Source organism: Loxodonta africana, chromosome 18 (genome assembly GCF_030014295.1).
Source record: "Loxodonta africana isolate mLoxAfr1 chromosome 18, mLoxAfr1.hap2, whole genome shotgun sequence".
Classification (NCBI taxonomy): domain Eukaryota; kingdom Metazoa; phylum Chordata; class Mammalia; order Proboscidea; family Elephantidae; genus Loxodonta; species Loxodonta africana.
The window spans coordinates 64,099,611-64,119,491 of record NC_087359.1 but is presented as its reverse complement, the minus strand read 5'-3'; the positions used below and the strand labels follow the sequence as shown (position 1 = coordinate 64,119,491).

The following is a 19,881-nucleotide window of genomic DNA, read 5'->3' as shown; positions in this document are numbered from 1 at the left end:
GAGGGAGAGGGGAATTCACTAACCAGATAATAGACAAGAATCATCCTAGGTGAAGGGAATGACAACACCCAATACAGGGGAAGTCAGCACAGCTGGACTAAACCAAAAGCTAAGAAGTTTTCTGAAAACATCCAAACACTTCAAGTGACAGTGTAGCAGGGGCAGGGGACTGGAGACCACGGTTTCAGGAGACATCTAGGTCAAATGGCATAACAAAATTTAAGAAAATCTTCTGCAACCTACTTTGGTGAGTGGCATCTGGGGTCTTAAAAGCTTGTGAACGGCCATCCAAGATGTATCAATTGGTCCCAATCCACTCGGAGCAAAGGAGAATGAAGAACGCCAAAGACACAAGAAAAATAAGAGCGCAAGAGACAGAAAGGGCCACATAAGCCAGAGGCTCCATCAGCCTGAGACTGGAAGAACTAGACGGTGCCCGGCTACCAACAATGACTTCCCTGACAGGGAACACAGCAGAGAGTCCCTGATGGAGCAGAAGAAAAGTAGGGTGCAGAACTCAAATTCATGTATAAAGTCAGACTTAATGATCTGACTGAGGCTGGAGGAACCCTCGAAGCCATGGCCCCTGGACACTCTGTTAACCCAGAACTAAAACCATTCCTGAAACCCACTCTTCAGACAAAGGTTAGACTGGACTATAAGACATTAAAAAAAAAAAAAAAAAAAAAAACTCGTGAAGAGCATGTTTCTTCATTCAAGCAGATACATGATACCAGATGGGTGGCTCCTGTCCAGAGGCACAACGAGGAGGCTGAAAGGGACAGAAGCTAGCTGGATGAACACTGGAATCCAGGGGTGGAAAGGGAGAGTACGCTGTCACATCATCAGGATTACAACTAGTGTCACATAACATTATGTGTATAAATTTTTGTATGAGAAATTAACTTGAGCTGTAAACTTTCATCTAAGGCACAATAAAAAAAAAAAAGAAAGTGTTTAATAAATGCTAATTATTAGTATCAACATTATCTCCAATATTGCATTTCCTAATGTCTCTGTGTCTCCCCACAACCCCAGATACGGTCCTGTGCAGTCAGCTTTGCTCCATATTACTCTGCATGTTGATTGACCGATCACTAAACCTCCTTCAAGGAGGCACCCCCCAACACCCCGGAACCTGAGTGTAGGCCCTAGCTGTGCCTTCACGCAGTGATTTTTTTTTTTTTATTGTGCTTTAAGTGAAAGCTTACAAATCAAGTCAGTCTCTCACACAAAAACTTATGTACACCTTGCTACACACCACACAGTGATTTTTCAGCTCTGCTGGCTCAGTCGCTTTCAGCTGTCCCTTGGGTGCTTTGCACATGGATTTGTTGTTTCACATGTGAATATTTTTCCAGTCAAATACGTTGCAAGCTTCCTGAGGGCTGCCTTCAGCCTTTCATGCCCAGCCAAGAGCTTGGTCCAGTGCAGGATCAAGTGCTTTATGCAGAAAGGCTGCAGCCCACGAAAACAGTCAAGGCTACACATCAGACAGACATAGGGAACAGTCTTCTGCAGCTGGTGAAAAGCCACAGTCCTAGTGTTCGTTCTGATGCACATCAAGGAGAAAAACATTTGGGGCTTGGTCATAACAATCCCATCCCCACACACTTTACAAAACCCCTTCGCACTGACCTGATGAAACCTTCACAGTGATCCTGTTGGCAGAGGAGATGGTATTCCTCCCATTCTACCTAGGAACAACTGGAGTTCAGAGAGGTGAAGACTTTCCCAGAATTGCTATTGTTGGTTACCATCGAACCAGTTCCAGTTCATGATGACTCCATGTACAACAGAAAGAAATGTTGCCTAGTCCTGTGCCATTTTCACAATTACTGGCATGCTTAAATCTATTGCTGTGGCCACTGTGTATTTTGACTGCCTTCCAACCTAGAGGTCTTATCTTCCAGGACTACCTCAGACACTACTCTGCTGTGATCCACAGTGTTGTCATTGTGAATTTTTGAAAGTAGAACACTAGGTCTTCCTTCCTAGTCTGACTTAGTCTGGAAGCTCCACTGAAACCTATCCACCATGGGTGATTCTGCTGGTATTCGAAATACCAGTGACATAGCTTCCAGTATCATATCAACACACAAACCATCACAGTATAACAAAGTGACAGATGGGTGGTAGTGGCCAGAATCACCCAACTAGTAAGTGACAGAGCTAGAATCGGAAACCAGGTCTCGGGCTCCCTCATACCACTAGTCTTTTGAGGATACAAAACATACATCCTTCTTACAGATATACCATGAAGTTGAGGAGATGTGGAGGGTTCATCAGAACTCCTGCTCCTCCTGGAGACACACACAGGGCCAGGGGGACGCACAGCCCAGGAACACGGTTCCCTAGGAGGCACAGCAAGGAACTAGGAAGCAGATGGGGCTGGCCTTTGTGGCCCTCTCTCAAGAGTTTACTCAGACGGCACGAAGAGTGGCTACCCATGGCTACAGCTACAAGCTGGAGTTTCAACAAGGTGGGATTTGAGCAGCCTTTGGACAAAATACGAGTCCCACTGCCTGTCAAGCGACCTTAGAGAGTCAGTCCTTCAACTCTTTGAGGCTTAGGATCTGTCAGGGGCAGCTAAAGCTTTTATCCACTGTCTTAGGGTGGGTTCTCTAAAAAAACAAAACTAGTGAAGTATATATACATATAAATATATAGAGAGACAGACAGACAGAGATTTACCTCAAGGAAATGGTTCACATGGTTGTAGAGGCTGACAAGTCCTAAGTCTGTGGGTCAGGCATCAGGCTGGAGGCTTCTCCTGACTCACATAGCTGCAGGGGCTAACAAACCCAAAACCGGCAAGTCAGAGGGCAGGCTGTTGGCTCACAGGCTGTGGAGGCTAACGAATCCCAAGAATGGCAGGCAATACAGCAGGCTGATGGCTTAAGTACCAAGAGCAGTGATCAGATGATAACAAGCTGGATGCAGGATCCAGAGCAAGCCATCAAGCTTTGCCAGATAGTCCATAAATATATTGAATGCAGGCCACACCCCCAAACTCCCCTTACAACTGATTGGCAGATCACATCATGGAGGATGACTACATCATTACATAACTGCCAAACCACTGAGAATCATGGCCCAGCCAAGTTGACACACACCTTAACTATCACATTCACTGACACTCAAGTCCAGTTAACCCTTGGCACGGGAGGGCAGAAAAAAAAAGGGGGGGCCCATAGAGAGAAGGCAGGGTGCCCTTGTGACCAAGGAGTTCCTGGGACCTTCCCCAAGGCCTTCATGGCAGATGCCAAGGTCCCCCAGTTCTGGAAACAAAGGTGGCGGGTAGGGCCTTTTCTGGAAATTTGGCCCAGGAAGACAGGACAGGGAGTATTTCCCTGGCGGTAGAGTGGAAAAGGCCAGACTAGCCCTTTAGTCTGACTCCCCTCAGCCCCTTCCTCTCGTCCCTCAAAGCAAGGGTGGGAGCGACTTATCCAGAGGGAGCTCTGAGTCACCTGCCACTCACACAATGCCACCTGGTCCCCTGCCATCATGAATGTGAATGGCTAGTGATCACTCCAAATGTGCCAGGCACTGTTCTAAGCACTTTAGAAGTATTAATTCACTTAACTCATGACAGTCCGGACATTATGAGCTAGGAAACTGCGGCTCCGAATCAACATCAGTGCCTTACTCTTGTCCTAGACTTGAGAGTTTACAAAGGATCTTCCTTTGGCTCTAGGGTCCCTCCCACAAGGAGGAAGAGGGATGCTTTTACCAACTGGGGCCCAGAGAGGTGACGTGATTCCCCCAAGGTCGCACAGCTACTGAGAGATGTAGGTGGCTTTGCAGCGACTAGAAGTGGCGCAGGTTTTCTGACTCCTGGTCAGCTTGCTCGCTGGCTCCAACCCTTCCCTGGGCCTGTGCGGGCACTGGCTCTGCTTCCTAAGCCGGGGGCCGGCAGAAGGGCGGAGCGGATCAGGGCCTGCCCGCCTGGGCGCTGTCCGCGGTGCTGATCCACCCGCCGCTCCCTCGCTCGCCAAATCGCTGGCGGGTTTCCCGGGTTCCCCTTCCAGCTCCCTGCCAAAGCCCGCTCTGCGAGTCCGGCCGCCCGCCGGGGTCCTTAGGCCCTGCTCCCGGGGCTCCCGGGCTTCCCGGGGTTCCCCCTCCCCCGACAGCTCCCCGACAGCCTCCCCTCCCCCCGCCCCGCCCACGGCCCCTCCCCGCCAGTCCCAGGTCCCGCCCCTCCCCCCTTATCTCTCCCGCCCCCCCGCCCCCCTCCAGCTCGTTCGCTAGTTCCGGTCACGTTGCTGGGTGTTTACGCCTCGAGCCCGCCCCGGCGCCCCCCTCGGCGCCCCGGAGCCCCCAGGAGCCCCGGCCCGACCGCCCGGCAGGCTCGCAGCAGCTGATGGCGCCGCAGCCGGGGCGGGCGCTGCAGTACCCCGGGCGCAGCTAGCGCGGGGGGAAGAGCGCCTCCCCCACCCAGCCCGGCCCCGACCCAGGGCCCGTGGGGCCGTCTCTCCCTCAGGTCCCGAAGGTGAGGAGGTCTGTGGGCGTAGGAGGTGGGCACCGGGGTGGCCAAAGGTGGGGAGCAGCGCAGACCCAGCTCCAGCTCCCCCGGGAGGGCTGGCGCGGGGCTGGGCACCACAGCGCGCTGGAGGCAGACAGGACCCGTGGGCTGCTGGCAGAAGTTGTCCACCGTCGCCCGGACCTGGGCCCTGCTCGGCCCTAGCGGCTAGTCCAGAGCGACCAGAGGTCGAGTCTCCACCCCCTCCTGCCACCTCCCGCCACACACCTTTCCTTCTGCCTGCCTTTTCCTCGTCCTCCCTCGTACTTGTCTTCACCGTCCTCTTGAGTCTCCATATGCCCCCCCCCCCACCGCCTTCTCTGGGAGTCATGTTAGATGCATAACCAGGGCAGAACACTGAGACTGAAGGGGATGGGGGACTCGTTTCCCCATATCCCTTACTCTCGTGTGCCTAAGTCCTCAACTTTGCTGAGGTTGGGGATTCTGGGATCTTCAGTGGAGCCAGGAGAGCCATACCCAAGTGGTATTGGGGGGAGGAGGGAGGGGCCCTGAAGTGGAGAGGACCCCAAGACCCCTGGTGAAGGTGGCCTCACCACTGGCCAGATGGCCTCACCTTAAAGACAGAGTCTGAGAGATTTGTCAAGGGCTGAGTCCTTGTTCCCTACTCAAGTCCCAGGAGAGCCAGGGACTGGGGGAAGGAGGGAGGGGGTAATCATTTTTTAATACATGTACTTACTTGCCCCATGAGTCCCAGTAAGACTCAACTCATTCTCTCTTTTACCAACATTCATATGCCTGTTCCATGCAAGAGATTCCCAGAGACAAACCCCTGCCTTCAGGAAGATTTTGGCTTAGAGCAGAGGCCAGGCACACTCATGCACACATACAAGTGCACACACACACGCAGAGTGAAGCATGATACTGCTTCATGTGGTGTGAGCTGCCACCGAGATTCCAACAAACTGCCTGGGGAGCAGAGGTGGAAGAGTAATTCCAGCAGGGCCCTGAAGGTCAGGCTTCAGGAGGCAGAGATATGGCAGGGCACATTAAGTTCCGGTATGTCCATGAGTGTAGGGAGAGTTTGGAAGCAACAGAAAGTAGAATCCATGAGAGGAGGAGATCAGACTGCAAATGTGGGTTGCATTTAAATTGTAAAGGGCCTTAAATACCAGGGTGAGCGCCCACTAGGGTGTTCCTGGTTGCCAAGCACTTAAGTAGTATATACTGGGCAAATACTTAACCTCTCTGAGCCTCTGTTTCCTTATCTATGGAGAGGATATAATAATACAACCTTCGATGTAGGGTCGTTGTAAAGATAAATGAGTTAATATATGTCAAATGCTTAGACTAGTGCCAGTCATTTGTTATTATAAATGTAATAATTACTATGTTTATAATAATAATATTATTGTATATTAACATATTATTATTATAAATAGTTTTAGCTATGCAGGTCTATGAAAGGTTTCTTGAGTTCCTGCCTGCCCCTTGCCCCAGACCTCTGGAGCAGAAAGACTATGAAAAGTAAAGCACATATTAATTTATTCATTTATTCTGTGTCTTCCTATCTCATACACCTGCCCTGGCTAGAAGGATGAAACAGAAACAAGCTTAATATTCTCCTCGAAACAAGAAGGCATACTTAAAGAATTTTAAGAAAACATGGGTATTCAGTGTTCAGAACAGTACAAGAATATTTGTTGATTTGATTAATATTTTCAGTCCCAAAGAGAAAAGAAACACTAAGAATGAATTTGAAACTGGGATAAGAGAAGCAGGCAAGGGGTAGGAGTGGCAAACAATGCAAAGTCCGAGCTCGCAGAAAGCAAGAGGCCTAAATTCTGGTCGCTTTCCAGTCTCAGAGAGAGATGGGGGCAGCAGAGGCCAGGAAGGACATTGGGCACACTAAAGGGAGGGCCAGATTTAAGCATTCAAACGGAGTTTGGACTTTGAAAATGGTTTTCATACTTCTGGTTAGCAGAAACTTTTTCTCCAGTGAATTTATATGCACAAACCCAACATATAAAAGAGAAAAAGAAAAGCTTTCAGCCCTGCCCTTTCCCCCCAACCCCGGTGGCAACATCTCAGACTCCGCTGCAGAATTCTGGGGAACCGTGGAGCAGAGTTTGAGAACCATTGGTTGAGGTGCTGCTGAAGGCCTCTTGAGTTCAGTGTGCTATGATTCTGTCCTTTAAATGGTTTTTTCAACCCAGAGAACTAGAATTCTCTAAGTCAAATACATTTGCGGCCATCTGGAATCTGGAGAGATGTGTAAATGGTTAAGTGCTGGGCTACTAACCAAAAGGTTGGTGGTTCAAACCCACCCAGAGGCACCTCAGAAGAAAGGACCAGTGATCTACTTCTGAAAGGTCAAAACCCTGTGGAGCACAGCCCTCTGACACACGTGGGGTCTCCATGAGTTGGAATTGACTTGACAGCCAACTGGTACTGGCAGAATCTGGAGAAAGGAGATAACTATAATCTCCAACTTTTCAAGTCAATAGTAGACAGATAGCTGGGAAGGAAGTAGGTACCCAGAAGCTCCAAAGAGACAAGCAGGAGCAGAAGTCATTTGCAGGGGTCAAGAGCCCAGACCTCAGGGAGTCAGAATTGTGCCAGGGTCAGAAGGCTCCTGAGCCTGACACCTCCTTTGTGGTTGGGGACCTGTACAAAGACGTGTCCTTCCACCCCCAACTCCCCCAGGGGAGAAATATTTGTAACCTTCAGACACTTGAGACATGTGTCAGAAGTACTTGGAATTAATTCTTTAAACTGTGAACCCAGTGTTACAGGTTCACCCCCCCTCCCCTCGGTGACAGTTTTTTTAATGAACGTTTTTTATCAAGATGGAAAATCAAAACAAAGAAGAACTAGGGGTGCCAGGAGGAGGCAGGAAGCAGAAGCAGTGCAGGCCATGAAGTGGGTAAGACAGTGGACAGAGGCAAGTGACCCTCTCCAGTAAGCATGTTGACCCATGAGGCTCTGCATCTAGGATTGGGTTTGGGGAAAAGATAGAGCTGATCCTCTAACCCTCCAGCTCCTGCCACTGGCCTGGACCAAAGCCTCAAGCATGAGCTTCTGACGTCGGCAGGTTCCAGGACTGTATTTCTGATCTGAAAACCTGACGTTTCCCTGGCTCAGATCTTCTGAGGTGCTTGTGACTCCACAGCTACCCAGAGAAGTTTGTATCGTCCCTTGTTCCCCCTTCCCTACACCATCTCTCCACCTTCCCCAAACAAACTAAACAAAAATGTCTAAGAAAGAACATTTGCCAAGAGGCTTTTGTGACCCAAATTTCTGCCCTGAGAAGAGCAGCCTGCCTAGTTGGAAGCAAACCTTCGAGTCCTCCTGGGAAGGCACAGGAACAGCTGGTTGGCTCAGCTTCTCGCTGTGGCTATAGGGTCCAGTCTCCAGAGTTGTATGGGAAGGGCTTTTACTCTTCAGAGACGTTTTCATTCCAGCAGCTGGGAGAAGATATTTTCTTCCTTCATCCTAAGCACAGGCCCACACACCTTCATCCTCCAGGTGCACACACAGCAGACAGACATGCAAGAGAAGCAAGAAACACACACACACACACGCACGCATTCCACAAGGCCATACACAGGCTTAGGCACACGTTACAGATACACAGACACACGCATTCCAACATAGACATAAATAACACAGACATACACCTCACCTCTTTCTCCTGAGTTATGCACCAGTATATTCTACGACCCGGTTGACATCTATTTCTCCTTGTTTGAGGTCTCTTGGGCATGTCCAACCTATCTCAGTCTTTGCTCTTACCCTCCCTGTTAATCAGCTCTTCCATCAGTCTACCCCATCTTCACAAATTCACTCACTCATACGATCTACAAATATTTCCTGAGTACCTCCTATTTGCCAGAGACTGAGCTAGGTACTGGGGAACAGGAGGAAACAAGGCAAAGTCCTTGATCTTATGTTGCTAACAATCTGGCAAGGGAAACAGACAATAAACACAAACTTAATATATTCATGTGGTGATAAGTTCACTGAAGTAATAGAATGCAGATTAAAGGAGTGGAGAGTGACGAAGGATTCTATTTTGAATAAGATAATCAGGGCCCTAAAGAGGTGCCATTTGAGCAGAGCCTTGAATAAAGGGGAGGAACAGGGCATGAGAGTATCTTGGTGAAGGGCATTCCTGGCAGAGTTCAAAGCTCAAAGTTCCTGAGGCAAGATTGTGCTTGGCATGTTCAGGAAGCAGCCAGGAGTCCAGAGTGGCTGGAGTGGAGTCAGAAATGGGGAGAGTGGTAGGAGATGAGGCCAGAGAGGGAGCCAGGGGCAGACTTTAAGAATATTGGGTTTAGAGGGTTTTGAGTGGGGAACGGGGAGACATATTCTGACTTATCTTTGCTAAAGGAACTCTGGCTGCTTCATGGAGAATAAGGGACAAGGGTGGAAGTGGGAAGCCAGTTAGGAGGCTACTGCAAGAAGGCACAGAGGGATGGCAGTGGCTTGGACTAGAGTGGATGCAATGGAGATAGTGAGGAGTGATTGAATTTGGATATTGTTTGAAGGTAGAGCCAACAGGGTTTGCAAATGGGTTAGATGTGGAACATAAAGAAAGAGAGGAGTCAAAGATGACTCCCAAGTCTTTGGCCTTAGCAACTGGGTCAATAAATAGGCAAATATTGTTGTGGCCAAGTCAGTTCTGACTCATGGAGACCCCATGTGTTAACAGAGTAGAACTGAACTCCATAGAGTTTTCTTGGCTGCAGTATTTACAGAAGCAGACTGCCAGACCTTTCTTCTGCAGGACTGCTGAGTGGGTTCAAACCACCAGCCTTTCAGTTAGTTGAGTGCAAACCATTTGAGCCACCCAGGAAACTAAAAAAAAAACCTGTTACCGTCGAATCGATTCCGACTCATAGCAACCCTGTAGGACAGAGTAGAACTGCCTCATAGAGTTTCCAAGGAGCACCTGGTAGATTCAGACTGCCAGGCTTTGGTTAGCAGCCATGGCTCTTAACCACTACACCAGCAGGGTTTCCCAGGAACCTATTAATAGGCAAATAGCAGTGCCATTTATTGAGATAGCAGACAATGGGCAGGAGAAAGAGCAAGTGCCCATATTGGGACTTGTAAGCTTAAGGGACCTATTGGACAGCCAAATGGAAGTGTTAGGTAGCCAGTCTAGCATTCAGGGGAGAGTTAGTTTAGGGGTCAGCAGCATACAAGTAGTGTCTGCAGCTATGGGATTGAACGAAATCGTCTAGGGAGTGATTATGGACAGAAAAGAAGTCCAATGAGAAAGAGATCTAATGGGAAAGATGGGGCTGTGGGGGTAGACCCAGAAAATGCACCTTCATGCTTAAGTTGCCCAAGCCAGAAAACTGAGAGATGTCCTGGGCATTCCCCTCCCCATCTCCATGGCCTAGTCCAGTTCATTCCCAGGTCCTGCTGATTCTGTCTCCAGAATACATTGGGAGCTTCTATCCATCTTCGCCCCTTTCATCTGGTTCAGGCTATCATCATTTCTCACTTTGACCACTACAGCATTCTCCCAGCTGACCTCCGTCACTCACTCTGCCCCCTCTAGTTACTCTCCCCACAGCAGTCAGCGTGATCTTTTGAAAATGCAAATCACATCATGTCCCTCCCCTGTTTAAAATCCTTTAATAACTTCCCAGTTTACTTAGGATTCATCTAAAATTCTTAGCATGGTTTACAAGGCCCTGTGTGAACCTTCCCTTACTAACCTCACTTCCTGTGACCCTCCCCCAATACCTTAGACTTCAGCCCTCACTGGCTGTGGCAGTGTCTCAGCTCCTCAGACCAACCACATGAAGCACTTAGCACAAGTTTGGCACATAGTAGGCCCTCAGTAAATGTAAGCTATCATTATTACCAGCTATCATTATCATTATCATTAGTTCTTTCCTATCTCTGAGCCTTCACAGATCCTATTCTCTGTTTAGAATGCACTTCGAAGCCTTTACCCTTCTGACTAACTCCTATCCCTTATTCAGGTTTGTATTTGCTATTACTGTGTAACAAATTTACCATGTCACAGTTTTCAAGGGTCAAGAGCCTGGCACAATTTTAGCTGGGCCCTTTGCTCAGGGTCTTACAAGGCCAAAACCAAGGTGTCATTCGGCTTCATCCTCGTCTGAAGGTTGAATTAGGGAAAGATCCTCTTCCAAGATCCCTGAGGCTGTTAGCAGAATTTATTTTCTTGATTTTGTAGCACTGAAGTCCAGTTGTCTTACTAGGTGTTGCCAGGGACCATTCTCAGCTCCTAGAGGCCACTCTCAGGTCTTTGCCATGTGGCCCCCTCCATATGCTCCCACAACATGGCAGCTTGCCTCTTTCATTCTTCAGATCTCTTCCTTTCGTTAAGACCTAGTTCTTTTAAGGGCTCACCTCATTAGACCAGACCCACCCAGAATAGTCTCCCTTTTGATTAACTCAAAGTCAACAAATTGGGGACCATAATTAATCCACAGAATCCTTTCATCTTTATCACAGGAGTGAAATCCATCATATTCACAGCCCTACCCACACTCAAGGGGAGGGGATTATACAGGATAGCATGTACACCAGAGGGCAAGAATCTCAAGGGCCATCTTCAAATGCTGTCTACCACAAGGTCGAAGCCTAAAAGTCACTTTCTCAAAAATCTAAATTAGGTTCTCCTTTATATTCTTTTACATTACCCTGTAGGTTTCCTATATCACATTTACCACAGTTTGTAAGCACATACTTATTTGTGTTATTATTTGTTTGATGTATTATGTATTCGTTTGATGTCTCACTCCTCATTTCCCTGTGGGTTCCATGAGAGCAGGGACTTTGCCTTGTTTTTCGCTGTATCCCCCATGCCCAGCACAGTGCTTGACAATAGTAGATCATTGAATGAATGAATGGACAGGTGAGCAAATCAAGAGAGGGACTAACCTACTCACACATTAAATAGAGAAGAGAAGGGAGAAGGCATGCAGCATTTATTAAACCAGGTCTTGTGGTAAGTGCTTTACATTTCTCATCGTACGTAATCCTCACAACTACCTAGTTGTTGTGAGCTGCTGTAGCGTCGGCCCAGACTCATGGTGACTTTATGTTTAACAGAACGAAACATCACCCAGTCCTGTGCCCTCTTCATGACTGTTGGTATGTTTGAGTCCATTGTTGTGACTATTGTGTCAATCCATCTCATCAAGGGTTTCCTCACTTCTGCTGACCCTCCTGCCTTGGGACATAGTTGCCATTAGTAGACCCATTTTACAGAGAAGGGAAAAAAGGCTCAGAGAAGTTGACTTGCTTGCCCAAAGTCACAGAGTAAGTAAGTGAAAGAGCTAGGATCCAAACCCAGGGCCTTCTGATTTCAGAACCCAAAGTGTAAATATTGGGAACCTTCTCTGGAGTCAAAAAACTTGGTTGGAGAATTGGGTCTGCCTCCACTTACTTACTGGCCATGTGAACTGGCGCAAGGCACTTCAGCACTCCGAGTCTCAGTTTCTTTATAAAATACGAGTGGTAATACCTACTAACCCCCCAAAAAACCAAACCCATTGCCACTGAGTCGATTCTGACTTATAGCGACCCTATAGGACAGAGTAGAACTGCCCCATAGGGTTTTCAAGGGGCAGCTGGCGGATTCGAACCACAGACCTTTTGGTTAGCAGCCAAGCTCTTAGCCACTGCACCACCAGGGCTCCAAAATACCTACTAGAAGGAAGATAATGTGTATAAAGTACCTTGCACATAGCAGATAGTAAATGCAGTCAGTGATCCTCACAAGCCAAAGGGCCACCCCCTGCAGAAATGAAAGCCTTATTTGGTCAGATTACAGGAGTCAGGGGCTACCATGGAAAGGGGCCCAAAGGGGAGCCTATGAATGTGACCCTACAAGTGAAAATCCAGATTTGCAGAAACTTACATGGAAGCTGTGGTGGGGATCATATACCGAACAGAACTATTCATCAAACTGACCACCCTCTCCCACTGCCCTGGGAATTCGTGGGGCAAGTAGAGGCAGGTCCTTCAAAAGCTTAGAGAGCTTTGGCCTTGAAGACATCCTCTCTAGGTCCTAGGATCCAGAGGGCAGAAGAGACTCACAGGTAAGGGGTGCAGCAGGAGAGGGAGAGCTGGAGAGCCAGACCATCATTAGAGTGGGGATATGGATCCAGGGATGCACATCTCCCCTCCGTCACATGGGAGTCACTGCATTGGTCCCAATTGCCCTCTCCCCCCGCCCCCGTTCCTCTTTTAAAAGTGACTCCACTACCTGCCTTCAGCCTACAGACACAGCAGGAGTAAAATGTTCACTAGATCCTCCTCCTCTGGACTGTAGGGCTGGGGAGAACCCAGAGCCTTGGGTTGGGATGAAGTCAGAGAAACAGAGTTGAAACTGATAGACAGCTGTGCTCCGAACAACCATGCTGCCCTGCCAGTTGATGGACGCCCTTGAGCTTGGATATTTACGGGATGTCTGATCTGGGAGAGGCAGGGTTCACCCACTTCACCGCCCCCTCATTCTACCCATGAGAAAACTAAGAGTCCAGAGTGGAAGAAGGCTTGCCCAAAGTCAAACAGCTGGTTAAGGGGCAGGCTAGAACCCAAGTCTTCTCTCTTTATGGACTTTGCTGCCCCATTTGTTTTCCTCTCTGAGAAGTAGAAGAGGCTGAAGTTACATGGGGGCAGGGAAGTGAAGCCATTTTCCTTTGGGCCTCTGCTTTATCATCTGTTCAATGGGAATGGTTGTACTTCCCTGAAAATACACCCACCTGTTCATGCAGCTTCAGCAGCTAACTGGGAGAAATGACAGCAGTGGCTGAATTGTCTGTTGGCAGTGGGACCCCAGAGTGGAGGAGACAATGAGGGATCTGAGGGCAGGGCAGGGCAGACAGCCCAGAAGGTGTGGGTTCACCTTGTCCTCCTTCCCAGGTGGGGCCCAGGCCTGGGTTGCCATGGATACCGTGTCCCTGGAGCATCAGATCCAGAGCGTGCAGCGCCACATCAGCTTTCTGAAAAAGGAGCAGATGGCCCTGCTACGAGACCTGCACCTGGAGATCCTGAGGCTTCAGAAACGCTGCTCAGGTGAGGCCAAGAGATATGGCCAGGTGGGCAGGGAGGGGCGACTGTCATCGACGTAATCTCATCTCTGAAGGGATGCCCACCCTGAACCTCTGTAAGCACAACAGTCCTGCCAAGTGGGTGTTTGTCACCTTTTTTCTGGATGGGGAAACTGAGACTTGGGGAGGTTCACTAAGAGTTTCTGGGCAAAGAGATCTTTGCAGAGGGAAGCCTGAGAAGCTGTCCCTCTGGATTCCCTCCCTTTTCTAGTAAATGCTCCTCGAGCACCTTCCAGGCCTCAGGAAGCCTTCTGCCTAGTGGGGAAGACACACGTGCCAACACGTGATATTGAGATACAGCAGAAAATAAAGAGGGCCGAGGAGAGTTCATGGGCAGGACTATGCCCAGCTGGAGGAGTGGGTGAGGGAGGGGGATCCCAGGTATCTAAGGCCCCCCCCAGAGAAGCAGTATTTTGGCTCCTTAAGGATGAGTGAGATTTAGACGGGTTGAGATCTGAGAAGAGGGGAGTGGGGAAAGTATTCCAAATGAAAGAAACAGCATGGTAAAGGACAGGAGATAGGGAACCAGAGCTCATGAAAAGTTCTATTTGACTGGATAAGACTGTACTTAAAGGGGGCTGATGAGAAATACAGTCAGCTTGTGGAAGGTCTTGACAAATACCAGGATAGCTGAGGAGTTTGGCCTGTCCTCCTGGGTAATGGGGAGCCAAAGAAGGTTCTTGAGCAGCAGAGTGCCAGGTGATCAACATTATGCTGCATTTAGAAACTCTGTGTGGCAGTTGTATGGAAGATGAATTGGTGGGAGAGGGAGGCAGGGAGACTAGGGGCAGGGCTGATGAGATGGTCCAGGGGAGAGATGAAGGAAGGATGGAAAGGAGAGGACCAGTGAGAGGCAGATCGAAGAAAGGACTTGGCAACTGATTGGATTTGTGAGCAGGTCAGAGAGGAGCAAAGGACGAAGCTAAATCCCAGGCCTGGCCTCTCCTCTTGACCTTGGGCCTCAGCTGCCTAGGCCTCTCAGAGGCTTGGCTCTGGCACAAATGCTCATCCAGGTTGAGTAGTCTCAAATGCAGGCTTCAGAGCCAATAACTCATAGAATATCCCAGCTGGCGGGGCCCAAACTCTTTATTATACAAAGAGGTAAACTGAGGCCCACAGAGAGATAATGATACAGTATGTTAGTGTCAGAGCCAGGATTAGAGCCCAGAGCTCCTGACTCCCAGTCCTATGTGCCTCTGCAGCTTTTTGGACATTTTCTCCCCAAGATGCTCAGACTTCTATCCCCCCTTTCAACCCCTGAACATGGGAGACTCCTCCTCCCCAGAAGGAAACTCTGAGGCCTAGAGGTATTTGAGTGGCCGGCTTGCCTTTTCAAATTATGGCAATAGAAACCAGTAGTCCTGACTCTCACCCACCACTGCCTCCTCCAGCTCCATATACAGGTTCAGCTGCCACATCCCAAGATCAAGCTCCCCGCAGTTTCCTCAAAGACTGGATAGTTGCAGAGGCCAGCCCAGAGGCAGGGATGGCCCTCACTGACTCACCCCTGCCTGATGCCACTTCTTCATTGCAGTTACAACATTAAAGGAAAATTAGAGCTGGGGAACTCTGTGACCCTACAGCTCTTCCTTGGATTTCTTTTTGCTTTGCCCTAATTCTGAGGACCGGATCCCTCTGCTCAGGACACAGGCCAGGATCACCCAAGAGAGTGTAACAGGCAAGACCAGAGGGGCCTCAGCCCCCACCAGCCTCCCCAGAGAGTGTGTGCCTGCAGGCTCTGGGTTATTGATTAAGGAGATAAAAATAACTCTTGGCAGAGCTGGAGCAGCCACTCTTGGGCTGAAATGACTAAATAAGGCCCTCCCTCCAAGGGGTGGGGGGTGAGGAGGAGAAGGGAGAAGAACAAAGAAGATAAGGGGAGGAGTCTAAAAAGAGACCTAGAGGCTGGGAGGGGGAGGGAAGAGAGGAGGGGCTGGTGTAGGAGCCACGGGAGAGGCTGTCAGAGATGGCGAGGGCGGAGATTTAAGTGGCTGGGGGGAAGACGCGTTCAGAACTCCCCCCCCCCCCCGCCCCCGCCCCGTATTAAGCACTGATTCAGCCCTGGGCTTAGCCCTCTCCTGGCAACAGCCTCCTCTGAGGCAAGTTCTGTTTTGCCCCCATTTTCCAGATGAGAAACTGAGGATCAGAGAGGTGCCATCATTGGCGCAAGGTCACCCAGTTAGTGCATCTGGCCAGAAAACAAGCAGAGAGATTTGATGGGTGGGGCGTGGAGCGCAGTTGGGATTCCATCTCCCCCTTCCCCTCCCAACTCCCAGCCTCATATATCCCTGGTTCAGGGCTAAAGAGAAAACGGCTCACAAGGAGCTAGTGGCAGAGCCAGAGTCAAGGTCCCTTGAAGCTACATTTTGGAGCCTTGGAGGTGGGGCCAAGTTGGTCCCAGGAAACCCTGAGGGGTGGAGGCATCAAAGTGCCCGCAGGGGCCCCAGGGAGAAAGAAGGTTCAAACTCCGGTCACAGCTCCAGGCTCCAGGCACCCAGGGCTCCCCGCTTCCTAGCAACAGTTAGCCTCCCCAGAGAACGCACCTCTAGCAAAGCCTCTGGTCTTTAGAAGAACCCAGTGAGGGCAGCAAGGAAGACCAGGCAGAGGGGCTGCAAGGCTAGTCAACCTCATAGGGTGATATATATATATATATATATATATATATATATATATATATATATATATATATATATGTATGTACATATATATATGTATGTGTGTATGTACATATATATATGTATGTGTGTATGTACATATATATATGTATGTGTGTATGTACATATATATATGTATGTGTGTGTATATGTATGTATTTGTTGTCAAGCAGATTTCAACTCATAATGACCCCATAGGGACAGAGTAGAACTGTGCCATAGGGTTTTCTTGGCTGTAATACTTACAGGAGCAGATCACCAGGTTGAGTTTGGAACCACTGGATGGATTTGAACCCCCAACCTTTCAGACAGCAGCTGAGTGCTTAACTGTTGCATCACCAGGGCTTCTTATATATCTGTAAACCCATTGCTTTTGAGTCAGTTCTGACTCATTATGAGTAGAACTGCCCACAGGGTTTTCCAAGGCTGTAATCTTTACGGAAGCACACTGCCACATCTTTCTCCCATGGAGCGTCTGGTGGGTTCAAACCGCTGACCTTTTGGTTAGCAGCCAAGCACTTAAGTGCCCCCTCCCCCCTCCACACACACACACCAGGTTCACACCTTCTCCTTTTGAGCACTGGTAGGTCTCCTCCATCACAGCAGCTGTGACTCCTGGGCTCCCTCCTGCCTTTTCCCATTCTGCAGCCCCCATGGAGTTGGGGAGGTGGGGGTGAGTGGGGCTGGGAAAATTATCCAACTCAGCTGGACTGAGGATTGGAGCATTCTGGGCGCTGAGGAGTGAGGACTTTGAGGACTGGCAGGCGGAGGTGTGGTGTCTGGGCTGTTGGGCGCAAGGAGGAAATGGCTCTGGTGACCTTGGGCAGCTCCTCAGCTGCCTGACCCTGCCCGCTCTGCTCCAAGCCCAGCAGCGATGCAGGTTTCTATCACCAGGTGGCGCTGTCCTCATTGAAGCCCCTCTCCCTGCTAGACAGTACACTTCTGCTGCGGAATACTGCAAGGCCTGGGCCTGGAGACAGTGGTTAAGTGCTCAGCTGCTAACCAAAAGGTCGGCAATTCAAACCCACTGGCTACTCCGTGGGAGAAAGATGTGACAGTCTCCTTCTGTGAAGATTTCAGCCTTGGAAACCTTATGGGGCAGTTCTACTCTGTCCTGCAGGGTCACTATGAGTCAGAATCAGCTCGATAGCAGTTGGTTTTCAGGCCTGGAAAGGGGCAGGGTTGAGGTTCACAAAACAGTGTAGGCACAGCAGTATGGCTGTTAACATAGTGAAATGTATCTGTTTAGGTTGGTAAATAGCCACTGCCCTGAGTCCCCCTCCAGGGCCCCCAAGCAGCCCTGCTACTCCAGCTTCCCCCATTCCCCCACCTCCCCTAACCCATTAGCCAAACACTAAAGGGTCAGTGCCCCGCCCAGGAAGGAGCTTCCAGAATGTTCTGATTGGTTCTGCAATGCTGGTTGCTAGATATTTGCATATCACGCCCCCACCATAGGGAAACTATTCCCCCAGTCCCAAACGTTTAAGCCTGGCTTCTCAGTTCCACAAAAAAACTAACCCCCAAACCCAGGCCACAGAGCTTGTGTTAGAAAGAGCTCTGGGCTTAGAACCAAGCTGACCAGGCTCAGGGCAAGTCTTGGGCACGTCTCCTTTTCACCTTTCCAGGCTGCAAGGTGGTTGAGATGGCTGCAAAGGTTCCCTATTGCCAGTTTTACTGAGCTGTGATTCCCTGATCACAGACACACAGCTACCTTTCCTTTTCTCTCCCCCCAGAACTGACCCGTGACCTGGAGATGAGAGAGGCCCAATCTCACCAGCAAGGTAAGAGGAGGACCGCTGGTTGGGAAGTGCCATGGGGAGCCTGACAGGTCACATGTTCCTCACCCTTTAGTAGGAGCTAAGCCCTCTCAGTCCCCATCCTAGGCTTGGGGACAGCCACTTCTTGGCTTGGTGGGGAGCAGATGCAGACTGGATGTCAGATTCCCCTGTTAAAGTCATGGCATTGTTTTATTTCTTCCTGGCACGTGTCACAGTTGCAAACTCACATTTGTTTGTATTTACTATATCTCTCCCACTTGCTGTAAGCTTCATCAGGACCCTTTTATTATCCACCATATCCCCAATGTGTAACACATTGCACATAGTAGATAGAGATTGAAGCTGCTGTCGACTTGACTCTGTCTCATGGCCACCTTACCTACAATAAAACAAAACATTGCCCAGTCCTGTATCCTCATGATCACCAGCATGGTGGAGTCCATCACTGCAGCCACTGTGCCAATCCATCTCACTCAGGGTCTCCCTTACCCTTGCTGGCCCTGTACTTCACCAAACATGGTGCCCTCCAGCAGTTGATCCCTCCTGATGACATATCCAAAGCAAGAGAGTCAGACAGTGTTCTGTGGTGATCCATAAAGTTTTCATTGGCTACTTTTCAGGTGTGGATTGCCAGGCCTTTCTTCCTAGTCTTCATTGAAACCTGTCCACCATGGGTGACCCTGTTGGTATTTGAAATACCAGTGGCATAGCTTCCAGCATCACAGCAACACGCAAGCCACCACAGTCTAACAAACTGATAGTGATTGCACATAGGATGGGATCGATAATATTTATGGAATGAAAGCTGCCTTTCTGGACGCTTTGCATTTAAGCTGAAACCTGAAGAAAGAGAGGCCAAGCAGAGGGTAGTTTAGGTACAAGGGGCCCGAGAAAGAAAATGAAGGTCACTGTAACTGAAGCCTGGGGAGTAAGGGTGGGCACGGACGTGCAGGTGGGGAGACACAGGGCTTTGTGACATGGCCCAGTGAGCTGTCTAGATTCTAAGTCTCTCCCCAATGTCCCTACCAGAGGTGGTGTCCCAGGAGCTGGAGACCAAGTGCCGCGCGCTGGAGTCGCAGTTGGCAGAGCGGGCAGCAGCCAACGCCGAGCTGCGGCGGGAGGTGGCGCACCGCGAGGCTCTCGTGTCGGCGCTGCGCTGCAGCCTGCAGGCCGAGGAGCGCCGCTTCCTGGAGGAGCTGCGCCGCCGCAGCCACCGCGCCACCGTGCTGGGCACCGAGCTACAGAAGCACACCGAGGCGGCCGCCTACCTCTCCTGCCAGCTACACGCGGTGCGCCAGAGACTGCAGGCCCCGCGCCCGGGCCCGGGTGGCACCGCCGCCGAGCCCCGGCCGCGCCGGCGCGCACCGCGGGCCCGCCGTCTGCCCCCCGCCGCCGCCGAGGCCGCAGCCAAGGGCCCCAGCCGGGACTGGGCCGCCTGGGACCGCGCGGCCGGCACCCTGGACGACGCCGACCCCATGCCCGACCCCGCGCTCTTCCTCTATGCCCGGAGACCCCCGCGGCCCAGCGGCCGCAGCCCGCGCCAGCCGCCTCCCCAGGAGCCCCCGGACCCCGTCGGCCCGCAGCCCGGGCCCTGCCAGAGCCCGCCCGCCGCGCCTAGTGCGCCCGGGGAGCCGGAGTAGGCGTGGGACGGGCAGGGACGGGGGTCGGGGAAGGCCCACTCAGACCCCGGCTGGGATGCAGCTGCGGCCCGGCAGGCAGGTCCCCGGGCTCAGGGCCGCCGGCCCCTCCTCCAGGGAGCGGACGGAGGCGGCCCCAGCTCCACTCATCTCCGCGGCCCGCCCCAGCCTTTTGTATTTCCCAACGTTTCCGAAGCTTACAGCTCTCCCCTCCGCGCAAAGGAA

General features: G+C 50.7%; 1 protein-coding gene across 1 annotated transcript; it reads left to right on the top strand.

The window, feature by feature from the left end:
- The first annotated feature begins 13,376 nt into the window (after positions 1-13,376).
- Positions 13,377-19,659, top strand: CCDC92B (coiled-coil domain containing 92B). Its single transcript, XM_023556136.2, has 3 exons — positions 13,377-13,552; positions 17,975-18,022; positions 19,049-19,659. Exons 1-3 carry the CDS (start codon positions 13,423-13,425, stop codon positions 19,657-19,659), a joined length of 789 nt encoding a protein of 262 aa, XP_023411904.2. The 5' UTR covers positions 13,377-13,422.
- Positions 19,660-19,881: the final 222 nt, after the last annotated feature.

Bases quoted from the DNA above. Each gene is read 5' to 3' on its own strand.
- CCDC92B (XM_023556136.2), top strand. From the start codon at position 13,423: ATGGATACCGTGTCCCTGGAGCATCAGATCCAGAGCGTGCAGCGCCAC. The intron at 13,553-17,974 runs GTGAGGCCAAGA...CTCTCCCCCCAG, and splicing joins GCTTCAGAAACGCTGCTCAG to AACTGACCCGTGACCTGGAG. The intron at 18,023-19,048 runs GTAAGAGGAGGA...TGTCCCTACCAG, and splicing joins GGCCCAATCTCACCAGCAAG to AGGTGGTGTCCCAGGAGCTG.